Source organism: Ixodes scapularis, unplaced genomic scaffold (assembly GCF_016920785.2).
Source record: "Ixodes scapularis isolate PalLabHiFi unplaced genomic scaffold, ASM1692078v2 PGA_scaffold10__122_contigs__length_95168666, whole genome shotgun sequence".
NCBI classification, from domain to species: Eukaryota; Metazoa; Arthropoda; class Arachnida; order Ixodida; family Ixodidae; genus Ixodes; species Ixodes scapularis.
Window position 1 is genome coordinate 90,128,155 of NW_024609836.1, and position 15,922 is coordinate 90,144,076.

The window sequence follows — 15,922 nt, forward strand, 5'->3', positions numbered from 1 at the left end:
CAAGTTTAAGCAGTTTCTCGGTCGCCGTACGCTCCGGTAGCCCCAGCGCGTTTTTGTACGCTCTCCTTATCAGTACGTTTAGCTTTTGCCTCTCCGCCTTGTTCAAGTTCAGGTACGGAGTGCCGTACGTCAGTCTGGCAATAATGAAGGCCTGGACCAACTGTATTGCCTCTTTCTCCTTTATACCGTGTCTACGGTTCCTAATTCGCCTCATCATACCGCACACCTGCGTGGTCATGGCGTCCAGTCTGTCGATTGTCGACTTGTTCCCCCTCCCCTGTTGTAGAAGCTGGCCCAGAATCCGAACCTCCGCTGGTTTTGGGACCCGGACCCCATCTATCACCACGTCAATGTGATCGACTAGCTTATCGCGAGGGTTTCGGAAGACAAGAAGCTCAGATTTCTCCGGGGCGCAGTTAAGCCCGCATCTCATAACGTACTCTCCGACGATATCCGCCGCCGCCTGAAGCTTCTCTTCTATTTCCGCGTCCCTGCCCTCCCTGCACCACAGGGTGATGTCATCCGCGTAGATGGCATGCTCCACGTTCGGAACCGCCCTCAGCGCTTCTGGTAGACCCCGCAGCGCAAGGTTGAACAGCAACGGGGAAAGTACTGCCCCTTGCGGCGTACCCCTGGAACCCAGTCTGTATGTCCCAGATTGCATACTTCCCAACGTCAACGTGGCTGTCCTGTCCGTCAAGAAACTGCCGACATATTCGAAGGTTCTTCTCCCGCAGTTAACTGTGCTGAGACCCCTAAATATGCTTTCGTGCGAAACATTATCAAACGCGCCTTTCAAGTCTAAAGCTAGAAGGCATCTCGTTTGGACGCTCCTCGGATTCTCCAGTATATCCTTATATATCCACAAGAGTATGTCCTGCGTCGATGTGTGAGGTCTGAACCCGAACTGCGTGTTCGGAAGGAGTTGTTTCTTGTCTAGATACTTCATAACCCTGGAGTTTATGACTCGTTCGAACGCCTTGCCCAGGCAAGATGTGAGCGAAATCGGCCGCAGATTTTCTAGCTTGAGCTCCTTTTTGGGTTTTGGAATGAAGCGAATGTCAGCAACCTTCCAACTATCTGGAGTAAGCCCGCGCTCCCAGAAATGTTCGTTGAAATGGCGTACCAGCTCTTTCAGGTCCCCTTCCCCTAAGTTGTAGAGGAGTTTCGCTGTGAGGGAGTCCGGTCCGGGTGCTGCGCCCCTCCTCATAACCCCGAGCTCATACTCCAACTCCGCGACAGTAATTGGCCTGTCTAATTCAGGGTTTTCCTGCCCTTCATACTCCACGATTTCTCCTGTGGATTCCAAACACAAATGCCTTTCCGCCAGCCGATCCATGATCTGCTCGCGGTCCCCGGGTAACTTATGTATCAGTTCCGCTAAACGGCCGCCCGTCACCGCCTTTGCCCTACTCGGATCGATTAAGGCCCTAAGCATCCTCCATGCCTGAGCCGTGCCTAGGCTTCCCCGTATAGAGTCACACAGGCCATACCAGTTCTTCCTAGCCAAGTCTTCATTGATTGACGATCTAATGAGAAGAGGATGTCACGGAACATGCACTGTCGCCGAGCCGATCTCAATCGAGCGACGCAAAGTCAAGTACAATCGTTTTGGAAGCGTCAGACATTCGCAGAAAAAGGTAAACACACTTTTTTTTTTCTAAAAAAAGATATTGCCATTACATCGTTTTGTAGAAGAACGAGACGACGCAATGGAAGCAGTTCCTTCTTCTCTCAACATCAGCGACAATTGGATGCAAATTCGTTCGGAATTCGGAGGCTGCTCAGCCGAACGAACTTGCATCCTTTTGTCGCCGAGGGTGACAGAGAGGGAGAGGAGGAACAAAACCTGTCACACCCTCCTCCTTAATCTAGCGGTTGCCATGACGACGGCGCGCCTATTGTTTTGTTTATTTCTTCCGCGTCTCACTGTTAGGGGTAGAGGGCGCTAGCGCACTCACCGCCATGAGGTTGCTTCAATCTGGTTGATTTCGGTTTCAAAGTGCCGCGATTGTGTTGCTATTTCATGGCATTTTCGCTTTTTTTTTTTGTGATACAAACTTCTTTCTTGTAGTACACAGCGAATGAAATAATGGTACTGAGCCACTTGGAGAACCAGGAAGGGATTTCGAGCCTAAATTGCCAGCACTTTCACGAACGCCAACTGCGTCTGATTGCGTCCATCATTCATTTCGACCATGTTCGGCGCTGAAACAACCGCACTGATGCAAAGGGAGGATTACAATTATGCACGGCCGTACCCGCGGACACTAGTGTCCCGAAAAATAAATAAATCAGGAGCAGCACAAGCACCGTCTCCAGCCGCTCCAGCACGCGCTCTTTGCCTGCCGTCGTGCTTTGGCTGCGCGTGCACCGTGTGGTACGGAAGGTAGATAGCTCGCGCTCAAGTCAGAGGTTCTGCTGCTCATCTTATATCGCAACTAAAGGCCGGTTCACACATACAGCGGAGCGCTAAGTTAGCGCTACGTGAGCGCTCGAAGAAGCGCTCGTGTGGCGCTTCCTAGCGCGTGATGTAGCGCTCGGTTAGCGCTTCAGAAGTGCTTTGTTAGCGCTCTGTTAGCGCTACAGAAGCGCTTTGGTAACGCTCTCACGCTCCTTGTGCCGTGCTTGCTGCTACGGAACAGCGCGTGCACAGCGATTCCTTTGTTGTTGTTTTTCCTTTGGCATTGAAAGAACATATTGATGTATCTAGCGCACAAGGTAGAGAGGAGGAAAGACAGGACAGGAAAAGAGCGCTCTTTTCTGTCCTGTCCTTCTTCTCTCAACCTTGTGTAGACTACCAACTAGCTCAAATGTCAACTTTACTGCATTCAAAAATAAAGGAAGTAAAAGAGCCGCTCTCCAAGCAAAGGGTCGGGCAGGCGATCCAGAGTCATGGACTCTGAGCGACTAATTGATTGGGTACGACCTCACCGCTTTCTATTGAATATGCGTGACCGTGGCTTCAAAGACACGCAGTTAAAAATAACCGCCTTCGAAAGAGCTGTGTGTCTCGCTTCCTCAGCCTAGGAACAAGGTTCGCCGGATACCCGTCGGTATCTCGGAGGCAAAAGATTTCGCGCACCCAGAAGGCTCTTTTTGGCGCTAAGCCGTCCACACAGATATGCACTAATCGCGTATGTAAGAGCATTTGCCGCATTTCTATTTCAGCATCCCACATGTCCGCAATAGTGCTGCTGATGCACACCCAACCACAGGAAGCGGAACCGCAGTGCACGCGCTAATCCGCAGCGCCGCGGTACAAGAAGTGCCACTGAAGCGCTAACACGGCGCTGCTGAAGCGCTAACAAGGCGCTACTGGAGCACTAACAAGGTACAAGAAGCGCTACTAGGGAGTTTTCGTGGACCGCGTTGCCTCCTCCGCTAAGCGTTCCGCAACGAAGAAGTTGCTACTGCGCCTGCGCGCCGATAGCCTTGACTGTGGAGTTCCCGCTATCGTAGCGGGTTGCGGAGGGCCTTGCGGGACGGCGAAAACGATCTACGAAAACTCCCTACTGAAGTGCTAACACGGCGCTACTAAAGCGCTAATCACGCGCTATATTAGAATGAAGTCACGTGCTATAGGAAGCGTCACATGAGCGCTCCTTGGAGCGCTCACGTAGCGCTAACTTAGCGCTCCGCTGTATGTGTGAACAGGCCTTAACTATAACGCGTGAGTGCTTAGTGAAGAAGCAGGTTGTCAATACGATTAACAATGTGTTCAATAATGAAAAACAGATGAACGGACAAGTTTATTGCTCGATGTTTGCTTTTTGTACACTAAGTTTTTGTGAACTTCGCACTGGAAAGGTCCCCAATATTGACGTAGATGACATTAAAAAAATGATATTGTCTCGGCCTGTTTTATCCTAAAAATTAAGTTAGATAAGTACTTTTATAGACTAACCTAGGTCGACAAAAATATTTCTTTGACTGAAGTACTCATTAACCATATTTCAGAATATTGGCCTCGTGATATAGACTAAGTATTTATTGTACGGACAGTTGGTTGCCACGTTCTCAAAGTGTAAGATAAGTGACGTGCCCCTCAAATGTAGTCTGAAATTCATCTTCCGTAAATTTTGCCAAATAAAACTAAAGGGCAAAAAAGAAGTGACATATGGAAAGTTTGGCTGAACTCGAGCGGCAGGCGCCACTCCATGGACCTGTGTAAAAAAAGCTCTTCACTGGTTTGAAGGGATGCGCTTTGTAGATTTCGGCGTCACCATGCTACTGAAAATAAATCCCTATTCGCCGTTGACAACGCTGCATTCGGGCGACGTTCATGCGGAAAGATTCTTTTCGGTGTAACATATTGTGAACCCCAGGCACTCTGAAGCTGTCTGTGACAGTTTCTTACGCGGGGAGCCGCAATATTTTGTTGAAATTAAATAATTGAAAGGAACTGCGTGATTATCTTAAGAAAATCATTTAGGCGATTAAAAGGCATGGGACCAAGTGCGGTATACAGTTTCTTGGAATTCATGTATAAACCGAGCAAGCAAATATTTATACCGCAAAAACGATTCAGAACGTCAAACATATGTGGGTGATATTGTAAACAATTATTGTCTGACGTTAACGTATTAATATTTCTAGCATAAAAAAATGAAACGTTTGTACTATATCTTGTCCACGTGTTCCCCATATGCCGTAATCAAAAGCAACTGTTCTCAATATGTTATAAATACAAAACACAATGCTTTAAAGAAACACGCATGGCTATTTATGCCGAGTTGTTTTGTCACCTTCCTTGAGATCCTAAATGCGCTTCCTGGAGATACTAAATATACTTCCTATTTCGAATGTTCCGCCAGTACTAGTAAGCAAACCTGAGTTAGCTTAGGTTACTGACTTTTGAACCCTCGTGCTGTTTTAGAGTCATACATGTACTCAATGTGCGTGAGCGCTAACGCTGATTCATGTGCCGATATAGCTTCTTAACACGTATCCGGCACGCCGACAGTAAAAATAGTAAAACTTGTAACGAAACTAATTGCAGAAGGTGTGCACAAAATGATGCAATGCAATTACGTGGTAGGTTATCGAACAACACTTTCTGGAGTAAGGTAAAAAACGCGGTGAAACGCGACGAAAAACACGAATTTAACGAGTCCTCCAAGGCGCGGAGTAGGAGAGCGGAGCAACAAGTTGAAGCAACCTAATGGCGGCCGTATCACGTGATTCCAAGATGGCACCGCCAATGTGGCGGAGGGTGAAAAAGTCTATACATCTTACACAATGAACGCACCCCAGACTATGGAACCATTATATCCGTCGGCTAGAATTTTGTTTGCGTTTCGTTTCTACGCATGTCCTGTTGCCTACAATCGTGCCGATTTTTTTTCTTCTTAGACTGATTGTGCATGCATAATATCTCTTTCTCTCTCCCCTTTTATATCATCCAAAACTTCCTTGCCTGCCTCTTCTCTATCGCCCTTGTGTAAACTATGCGATCGATACGAGCTTCCCATAAAGCTAATTAGCCCGTTAAAGTTTCTCTTGCATACAACGGGAGGGAGCTTGCATTTTTGCTTTCTTTGCGGGGTCCTTCCGGCCACGCGCTCCGCAGCGGGTCATCAATCATTATGACGCCCTCACATTGCTTGCGCACGAAAACGAAAAAGCGACACCGGCAAACGTGGCCGAGTAATCCCCCTCATAATACAATTGAAATAAGGCAAAATGTCCGCGCAACTTCTGCGCAGTTCGATGAATGCTCTCAACATCTCCCCTTGTACAAAGCATAGTGATCTCCAATGGCATGGGCAACAACGCAACGTCAGGAATATATTTTCTGTGTGTATGCAATGCAATGAACATCTCTCGAAGGATATCACTTTCCGTGATGTGAAGCTCGCACACCAGAAAAACAAATTTGCCTTCGTATAAGTGACATCAATTTGTGAGTACTTTTTATTTCGTTCCCACGTGTTACACGAAGCACAAGTGTCAACACCTTCGTGTTTTATTTTTTTTTTTTCTTCAACAATGAAAAATAATGTACCGATAAATATAATCGTGCACGAATACGTGTGTTAAAACCTTTTCACGTGCACGTCTCTGTGACACGGATAGAAGTGAATTTTTTACGCGTCCTTTTTTTTTTGACGCTTTACGGCATAAAAAAAAAAAAAAAAAAAAACCTTTGCGGTTCCCCAGTTGTAGAAATAAAATTAATCATGAGTGAAGGAGCCGTTAACGTGGCCACATACCACAGCACTTAACGTCGTATCCGTCCGCAAGAGGAATTACACGGGCAACACGGGCTCTGTATGAAATGGGGGTCAAAGTACCGGTCACATTTCGGGTCTTCGACGAAAGCTGTCGAACGTGACCAAACGCTACTAACGGGTTTTAAGAATGCTGCGCCGTTTTTGAATGATGCGCGACATGACGCCAACCGATGTAGGTCATTCGATGGAAGCTCCGAAGATTTAGAAAGCGACTGAAACTGTAGAAGAGACCCGACAGATCGGAACACGCAGGATTTCTTACCCTGGTGTTGAGGAACAAAAAGATTCTCCTGCGGGAGAATCTTTTTGTTTCTCGCTCGCCGCAGGTCGCCGTCTTGAGAGAACTTAAAGGGGCGATGCAACGATTTTTATACTTTGCGCAAATACCGCTTAGAACGGATCCCTGACGTTAATGATTGTGAAACACCCGTTCGTTTTTCACCACACGCAGTCGAAGTCACAGAAAAAAAATAAAGAAAAAAGAGCATCGTTCACTTCCTCAACTCGCAGCCACAACAAGCGGCCACGTGACCTGGAGTCGATTATATGGCGCCAATGTTGATCATAGCTAGGGTTCCGTGTTTTCGGATAAATCCGAAAAACTCCGAATTTCCCCGGTCACGTTCGTCGACTTCAATCTGCCAGTAACCACTCTTCAGGTCCATCGACGAAAAATATCGGGAGTGGCGCAGTCGGTCTAACGTATCGTCGATGCGGGGGAGCGGATAGACGTCCTTCTTCGTCACTGCGTTCAGTCGACGATAGTCCACGCAGAACCGCAGGGTTCCGTCCTTGTTCTTTACAAGGACGACTGGGGACGCCCATGGGCTCCTTGAGGGTTGAATGATGTCGTCGTCGAGTATCTCCTGGACTTGATCTTGAATCACTTTCCTTTCCTTCAAGGAGACTCGATACGGCGACTGGTGGACAGGAAGTGCGTCGTCGTCGGTAACAATGCGATGTTTCGCCATTGGTGTTTGGCGAATCCTTGATGTCGTGCTGTGCTCAAATAAGAATGTTTGGCGCAACATCTGTGATAATTCTTTCAAAGTGGTCGAGTGTTTATATGGTGGTATGCTAGTCAGAGAATATATATATATTTTTTTTTTCCGAAATTTAACTATTGTGCTCAAATAAGACCAGAGTGTTCAACAAGATATCTGCGATATATACTTCAGATTGCCCAATTGTTTACATGGTTCCAGTCGATGCTCAGTTTTACTTCCAAGAATGAAATATTACATTCCATTTTATCACACTTTTATTCATGAAGTCACAGGTTTTTCTTTAAGAAATAAAGCAATTTTCAAAACAAACTACATGTGCGCTGTCTTGAGATAACACAATCACCTAACTTTGATGAAGTACCATAAAAGAGATAATAAAATGGAGCAGAAGGCAAGACGCTTTGAAGCATTTGTAAAATGAAACAATGTCCATGACAACAATATCCCTGGTTCAATCAGCAACTGAGAAAGCAATCTCTGCAAAAGCAAGCATTTCTTTCTAGAGGTAGTCTAAATTAATTCTGAGTTCTTTGCAGGGGCAATCCAGATGACCTGTTGGTCTGGCAACTAAACCTCCGAACCTTTTCTGTCACTGTCGACTGCGTCTCGTGCCTTCTGCTCATAAAAATAAAAAAAGGCTGTATCGATATTGTCACGGGTGGTGACCAAAAAAATAGGAAATAAACAGGAAGAAATAAACGTTTAATGTGGCGAACTTGTGCCAAAAAATAAAAGGGGTACAACGATAATAACAGAGCGTCGCGGGCGTCGAAGTCGGCGGAGCAGCACAGTCGAACGCTGGGGCGAAAACTGGCTCCGGCTTGCCCGCGGAGCCGCTTTTGTACACACGTTGGCTTCTGGAGCATTCGACGTAGAAGGTTCGACGCGTAGAACATTCTGACCTCGAATCAGCTAGACGGTTCTCGATTTCACCAGAACATCACATTAAAGTGTTAACAAAAATGCATAGCCGCGGCCAGGAATCGAAACCTGGCCCTTCGCGTGGGAGGCAAGCGCGATAACCCTTAGGCTAGGGCCGCGCTGCCTACTTGGCGCGCGGCATTACTCCCCCCTTAAAAAGTGCATCCCAAACAAAACAAAGCACATAAAAAGAACGGCAAACTAAAGAGTCACTTGAAACACATAAGATCCACAGTCCTATCGAGCGTAGTACGGCTTCAAGCGCACGACGTGGACGACTTCAGGTCGTGGTGGGCGGCGTGATGATGTTCTTGTTCCGTCGGGCATCACCTCGTAGTTCAGCTCGCCGAGGCGACGAAGTACCTTGTATGGTCCAAAGTACCGTTTCAGCAGTTTCTCACTGAGGCCGCGGCGACGGATGGGCGTCCACACCCACACCCTGTCTCCGGGCTGGAAGTGAACGTCCCTGCGACGAAGGTTGTAGCGGCCCGCGTCGACGCGTTGCTGGTCTTGAATCATGAGTCGCGCGAGCTGGCGGACTTCTTCGGCGCGTTGAGCAACCGCCTGGGCGTCGTCGCTCTCATTGTCAGATGGCTCATGGGGCAGCATTGCGTCCAGCATGGTCGTTACCTTCCGACCATGTACCAGCTGGAAAGGGGTGACTCCGGTGGTCTCCTGAACCGCCGTATTGTAGGCAAACGTGACGTAGGGCAGCACCTCGTCCCACGTCTTGTGCTCTACGTCGACGTACATAGAGATCATATCGGCGATTGTCTTGTTGAGTCGCTCGGTCACCCCGTTGGTCTGCGGGTGGTATGCAGTGGTTCGACGATGGCCGGTGCCACTGAGACGAAGGATCTCTTGCGTCAGCTGGGCCATGAACGAAGATCCGCGATCTGTAATCAGAACTTCGGGAGCGCCGTGCCGGAGGACGATGGACTCGATGAAAAACTTGGCGACTTCCACAGCAGTCCCTGAAGGAAGAGCTTTCGTTTCGGCGTACCGCGTGAGATAATCTGTAGCGACGATGATCCAGCGGTTCCCCGACGTCGAAGGCGGAAAAGGACCAAGTAGATCCATTCCGATCTGCTGGAAGGGTGTAGTTGGAGGAGAAATGGGCTGCAGAAGTCCGGCCGGCCTCGTCGGCGGTTTCTTGCGTCGCTGGCACTCGTGGCATGATCCGTGTGTATAGGTGGACGGTCTTGGGGAGCTTCGGCCAGTAATACTTTTCACGAATACGGGCCAGTGTCCGGCTGTAACCAAGGTGTCCGGATGTCGGGTCGTCGTGGCAGGCTTGGAAGATCTCCTCTCGAAGGCAACTCGGGATTACCAGCAACCACGGTGTGTTGTTGTCGCCGAAGTTCTCTTTGTAGAGTACACCTTGTCGGATGGCGAAGGTCGGCAGTACTCGTGAGAAGACACGTGGCACGGTACTCCTGCCCCCTTCCAGGTGCTCGATTAATGCGCGCAGCTCAGGATCGTCCCGTTGACGTCGTGCCATATCGTCGGTGTTCACTGCTCCTAGGAAGCACTCGTCGTCATTGTCGTCGCTGCAGCCGGAAGGAGTTTCGACGGGGGCTCTGGACAGGCAGTCGGCGTCGCTGTGCTTGCGGCCTGACTTATAGACCACTGTCATGTTGAACTCTTGTAGTCGAAGACTCCATCGAGCGAGGCGTCCTGACGGGTCCTTCAGGTTCGCAAGCCAGCAGAGCGAGTGGTGGTCCGTGACTACACGGAACGGGCTTCCGTATAAGTACGGACGAAACTTCGTGATCGCCCAGACGACCGCAAGGCATTCTTCTTCAGTCGTGGAGTAATTTCGCTCCGCCTTGGACAGTGTCCGACTTGCGTAGGCGATGACTCGCTCGGTGCCCTCTTGTACTTGAACCAGTACCGCGCCAAGTCCTGCGTTACTTGCGTCAGTGTGAATCTCGGTTTCCGCATCCTGGTCGAAGTACGGTGTCCATGACACGCTGGAAAGTTGCTGGCGCCGTGCACAATCCGAAGGGCATCACCTTGAACTCGTACAGCCCATCCGGCGTGACGAAAGCTGTCTTCTCTCGGTCCCGTTCGTCGACTTCGATCTGCCAGTAGCCGCTCTTCAGGTCCATCGATGAAAAGTATCGGGAGTGGCGCAGCCGGTCTAACGTGTCGTCGATGCGGGGGAGTGGATAGATGTCTTTCTTCGTCACCGCGTTCAGTTGCCGGTAGTCCACGCAGAACCTAAGTGTTCCGTCCTTCTTCTTAACCAGTACGACTGGAGAGGCCCAGGGACTGCTTGAAGGTTGAATTATGTCGTCGTTCAGCATCTCTTGAACTTGCTGATGGATCACCTCCCTTTCCTTAGCGGAGACTCTGTACGGCGATCGATGCACAGGGCGCGCGTCGTCCTCGGTAACGATGCGGTGCTTGGCAACCGGGGTCTGGCGCACCTTCGACGACGTCGCAAAGCAGTCGCGGTATTCGGCGAGGAGGTTAACCAGCTGACGCCGTTTAGGGTCCGGAAGCTTAGGGTCAATGTCGAGCTGCGCTGGCGACGTACTGTCTTGCTGGGGCGGCGAGGATTCGTCAGTAATCGCGGTGATTTCGGCGGGGTTTCGGAGTTTCTCGACGTGGCCCACGGCTGCACCTTTCGTGAGGTGTTGCGTTTCGTTTCGGAAGTTCGTCACGAGGGCCACGGTCCGCCCATCCTGAAGTTCAGCTACTCCCCTTGCGACGCCTATGCCTCTTCCCAGGAGCAATTGGAGGCTTCCCTCGAGAAGAACTTCGCCACAGGAAGCTTCATCGATCCCGACAAGTACGAAAACACTCGACCGCGGTGGTAGGTTTACGTGGTTTGCGAGGACTCGGACCGTGGGTGACGTCGCTTGGGGTTCCTCCGCTGGTGAAGCAGGTTTTCGTAGCGTCAGCCGGTTTGTTCCGAGGTCGATGACGGCGCCATACTCGCAGAGGAAGTCCATTCCGAGGATAACGTCCCTGGAACAGTCTTGCAGAATGACGAACTTCACAGGGCACGTCTCACCGTGGATCTCGACGCGAGCAGTGCATCTCCCGACTGGCGTGATGAGATGTCCTCCGGCGGTTCGTATTTGGGGTCCATCCCACGGCGTCATGACTTTTCGCAGGCGGCGGGAGAGCCTCCCACTCAAGACTGAGTAGTCTGCTCCTGTGTCCACAAGTGCCGATGCGTCGTGGCCGTCGATTATAACGTTTAGGTTGTTGGACACCGATGCAGGGACGTCGTTGTGAGCGCTCCGTCGTTCTTGGAGGCTCTTTACTACGGTCGTCTTCGGCAACGCCACCTCCAGGCGTTGCCGCACTTAGTTTTCCCGGCGACGCAGGGGAGACACGCTTTCTCGGCGGGGTCGTGACACTGGGGACGCTGAACGTCGTGGCGATGGGGAGCGGGCTTCACGGCGGAGAGACGACACTGGGGAAGGCGAGCGTCGGGGGTATACTCCTCGATGTCGCGAGGGCGTTCGCCGTGTACCTCGGGTGTGGGTCGTTCGGGTGGAATCCACGCAGGCCCATTTGCCGGTAAGGACTGTGGGGACCCTCTCCCTGGCTCCTCCGCGCTCCGTGACCTCGCCGGTCCCTGTCGCCGTGCTGCCGGGCGCTCCTTCGTTCCCCGTGACCTTCCCGTTTCACGTCGCCGTCCAGTCGCGCAACGTCCGAGCTCTCCGGGAGGGATGGGGCAAGCGCCCCCTCACCCAGCGCTGACGTCGGAGGGTCGGTCGCAGCAAGGTTCCCGATTGGACGGTCGGCGGGAGAAGGACTTGGGAAGGTCTTAAAAGGGGAACGAAGACAAAGGAAGGGGTCTTGGGCTGCCGACTTCGAAAGGGACCGGTCAGGGAGGTCATTGGGACGACAGCGACGAGCGGCTCGCAGACGACGTGAGTTTGAGTAAACTCTTTTGAACACGCACTGTGTCGGTGACTTCTTGGGGAGCGAGCGAGGCACGTCCCGATCGGGCGTCGATCAGGTAGCGACCCACATAATCTGGCGCCCAACGTGGGGCCCGATCGGTTGGCCGTTGCTTTCGCTCCTCCCTGAGAGGTCGCGCACTTTGCGTTTTCGCGGATTTTGGAGGTTAGCGTGCTCGAATTTTGCGAATTGTGTTCGAGTTGGTAGAAAGTGACAATGGTCGACACCAGGTCGACCACCGGCGCGAGTAAGGACGGTTCGTCGGAGGACGAGCCTGGGCGAGATAGCGCGGGGGCTGCTCCGATTAGCGGAGACTCGGGCTCACGCGCGCCCCCGGAGACTGGGACTTCGCCCCCAGCTTCACCAGCGACGGAAGGCGTGCTAGACGCCGGTGAACTGATGCGCGCAATGACGCGGATGATGGACGCGATGTCGCGGCAGATGGGGACAGCCCCAAGCGTCGCGAGTGCCGCGCCTTTGCCGATACCCCGCCCGCGGTTGAGCGTGCCTACGCCGACGTACTCGGGGTACTCCGACGGGAAATCGGTGCACGATTTCCTGCAGGATTTAGACGCGTACGTAACCGCTTTGGGGGCATCGGACGCAACAGCCCTGCTGCAGATCGTGCCGATTGCACTGACGGGCGACGCCGCGCGTTGGAGACGGCTGCAAACGCCGTTCCAATCAATGGCGGACTTCCGGGCGCGGTTTCGGGAGGAATTCCTTCCTCCCGACTACGAGATGCGGATTCGCGACGAGCTGGCGAGCCGCACTCAGCACCCGGATGAGAGCCTCGTGGAGTACGTCCGTGCACTCCAGGAGCTCTACTCGCGGGCCGAACCCTCCGCGCCTAACGCGGAGAAAGTAGCGAGGGCGATCCGCCAGTGCCACCCCAGATTTAAGGCGTATCTTCGAGGACGCGATTTCGCAGACCTCGAAGCACTGGCGAGAGAGGCGCGCACGGTTCAAGCGGGCTTGCTCGCTGAGCTGCAGTATCGGCCCCCTCCAAGAGCCGAGGAGTCCTTGGAGCCGGGTTGCGCGTGGACGGGACGCGCCGCGGACGGTTACGTCGAGTCGCAGACGGCGTACGTGGCCGTCGCGGATCGCGGGAATGGCGGAGCCATTCCACCTCGGGCCCTCGACCCATTCGGCTTCGAGCAAAGGCGCAGGGTAGCCAGCGCACACTCAGCCGGGGCGCAACCCCGTAGGGGGGGCGGCGCGGTCGAATACCGCGGAGACGTGACGCGTTACGACGCTCGCGGCGGCGACAACAGCGCTCGGCGAGGCGGCGCGCCGCGTGCCGTTAGCGACAGGTCAACTGTAGCACACGACGACCGCGCCCAAGTCAGGTGCTTCAGGTGCCACCAGCCTGGGCACATCAGGCGGCAATGCACGTGGGCAGCGGCCGAATCCGGATACTCGGAAAACGCGCGGGGCCGGCGCCAGTAATCGGGTTGCCCGAATCAAGGTTGCCGGCCGCTGCCGAGGCCCCGGGTCAGTTCGCCGACGGGGCGGAAGTCGCGGGCAGCGATCGGGTAGCGTTCGCGCCGTCGGCATGTCGGGCTCAGGACTCGACACCTGAAAGGGGTCCGTACGTGTGGGTAGAGATCGGTGGTAAAGATTATCTAGCATTAGTCGACACCGGCTCAACCCTCTCTCTCATCGGAGACTCCGTGTACACGGACTGCCGCAAAAGAAACCTGTGCCTGCGCGAAGTTGCAACTCCGTTGCGTTTAGCGGCAGGATCGGCCGAGGCGCAATGCGCAGTTCGCCTTCACCTCGGCCTCGACGGCAAGCGAAGGAGGCAGCGCTTTGTTTACCTGCCGGGCATGTCAATCCCAGTTATTTTGGGACAGGACTTCGTTTGCCGAGAGGGGATCATTCTAGACCTAAAGAATAACGGGTACCACTACAACCCGCTGACCCCTCTCATCCCCTTTGTAGCCCCACCCTGGTTTGGGGAAGGGATCGGAATGTTCGCTCGCTAGGCTGCGCGAGGAGCAGGTGTTAGCTGCGCGGGCCGTACCAGATAACGTTGAACAGATCGTGGCTTCTTTCGACGGGCCGGCCGAACAAAGGCGATCGTTAGCGGACGCTTTGTCTAGACACGCAGCTATGTTTACTGAGAGGCCGGGAGTCACGCATGTTTTACAACATGAGATAGACACGGGAGACGCTAGGCCGTGGGGTTGTAACCCCAGACCGCTGAGTGTGCACAAGCGAGCTCTCCTAGATAAGGCTCTCAATGAAATGTTGGACACGGGGGCCGTACGGCCGTCGCAAAGCCCGTGGGCATTTCCGGTAGTGCTAGCGCCGAAGAAAGACGGGACAGCCCGTCTTTGCGTAGACTACCGCCGACTCAATGAGATGACCAAAAGGGACGCGTATCCTTTTCCATCTATTGAGTCCATCATGTACTCGCTGGGTAGCGCGAAGGTCTTTACCACGCTGGACTGCAGCAGAGGCTTCCTGCAGATCCAGGTAGCACCAGACGACGTCCAAAAGACAGCGTTCACTTGTCACAGGGGGTTGTTTGAGTTTACCCGCCTGCCGTTCGGATTATCGAATTCGCCGTCTAGTTTTCAGCGGCTGATGGACATCGTGCTGGGGGACGCGAAGTTTAACTTTGCCATGGCTTACATGGACGATGTCGTAGTATTCTTGAACTCGTTCGAAGAGCACCTAACTCATCTCGAGATCGTTCTGAGTAGAATGTGGGAGGCTGGGTTGACGATCAACCCAGATAAGGTACAGCTCGCAGCCTCGAGGGTTAATCTCTTAGGCTTTATCGTTGACAACGGTACGTTGAAGCCGAACGACGATAAGTTGGAGGCCATCCTCAATTATCCAGCGCCGCGTGACGTAAAGAGCCTTCAGAGGTTTCTAGGGATGGTCGGTTTTTATCGGCAGTTCATTCCGGGATGCGCGGAGCTAGCACAGCCATTGAACCAATTGCTGCGGAAAAACTCAAGGTGGATCTGGGGGAGGGAGCACGACGCGGCTTTCGCGTCTCTCGCGAAGGCAATAGCTGATACAGCGAGCTTACATTTACCAGATCTAAACCGGCATTTCGTCGTACAGACGGACGCGAGCGACTACGGTGTCGGAGCGGTGTTGTTACAGGAGCACGATGGGCAGTTGCGCCCTGTGGCTTTCGCGAGCCGAACGCTTACACCGCCCGAGCGCAACTACAGCGTAACGGAGAAGGAGGGGCTGGCCGTCATGTTCGCTTTGAAAAAGTTCGATCTCTATCTAGACGGTACGACTTTTGTCATACAGACGGATCACGCTGCGCTAACATGGATCCAGAGGTTGAAGGAGCCAGCGGGAAGGCTGGCTCGCTGGGCTCTGACCCTGCAGCGCTACTCCTACACTGTCGAATACCGAAAGGGCTCGAGCAACAAGGTTGCGGACGCGCTCTCTCGGGCGCCCCAGGACGGTGGTCGGGAGGAGGAGACGCGACCGTTGGGGGGCGAAGAGCGCGGGAGAGGAGGGAGAATACCTCCGTGCGCGGGGGAGAAGCCCCCCGCGATCGCGGGAAAGCGAGAGAATGGCTGGGAGGAGGGGAAGCAGCCGGAGTTCGTAGCAGCGGTGGGTCACTCTACGAGGGAGCAAAGGATCGTGGCTTGGGGGGAAGTGGTAAGCAAGGCAGAGCTTGTCGAGGCCCAGGGAGCAGATGGATTTTGTCAGCGGGTGTTGGGAAAACTTGCGGAAATTGCGGTTGACACCGGGAACACTGACGGACGAATCGGCGCGCCGTTCGATTCGTATCTGCTGGGCGAAGATGGGTTATTGCTCCGCTATATCCCCGCGATCGACGAAGAGGAGGGGAAC

At 53.0% G+C, this 15,922-nt stretch overlaps 1 protein-coding gene across 1 annotated transcript; it reads left to right on the forward strand.

Moving 5' to 3' along the window:
- Positions 1–12,679: 12,679 nt before the first annotated feature.
- On the forward strand, positions 12,680–13,537 carry LOC115317335 (the record flags this gene model as incomplete). Its single annotated transcript, XM_040223160.1, has 1 exon — positions 12,680–13,537. A coding segment is annotated over one exon (858 nt), but the record flags the coding sequence as incomplete, so codon positions are not given.
- Between the last annotated feature and the right edge of the window lie 2,385 nt (positions 13,538–15,922).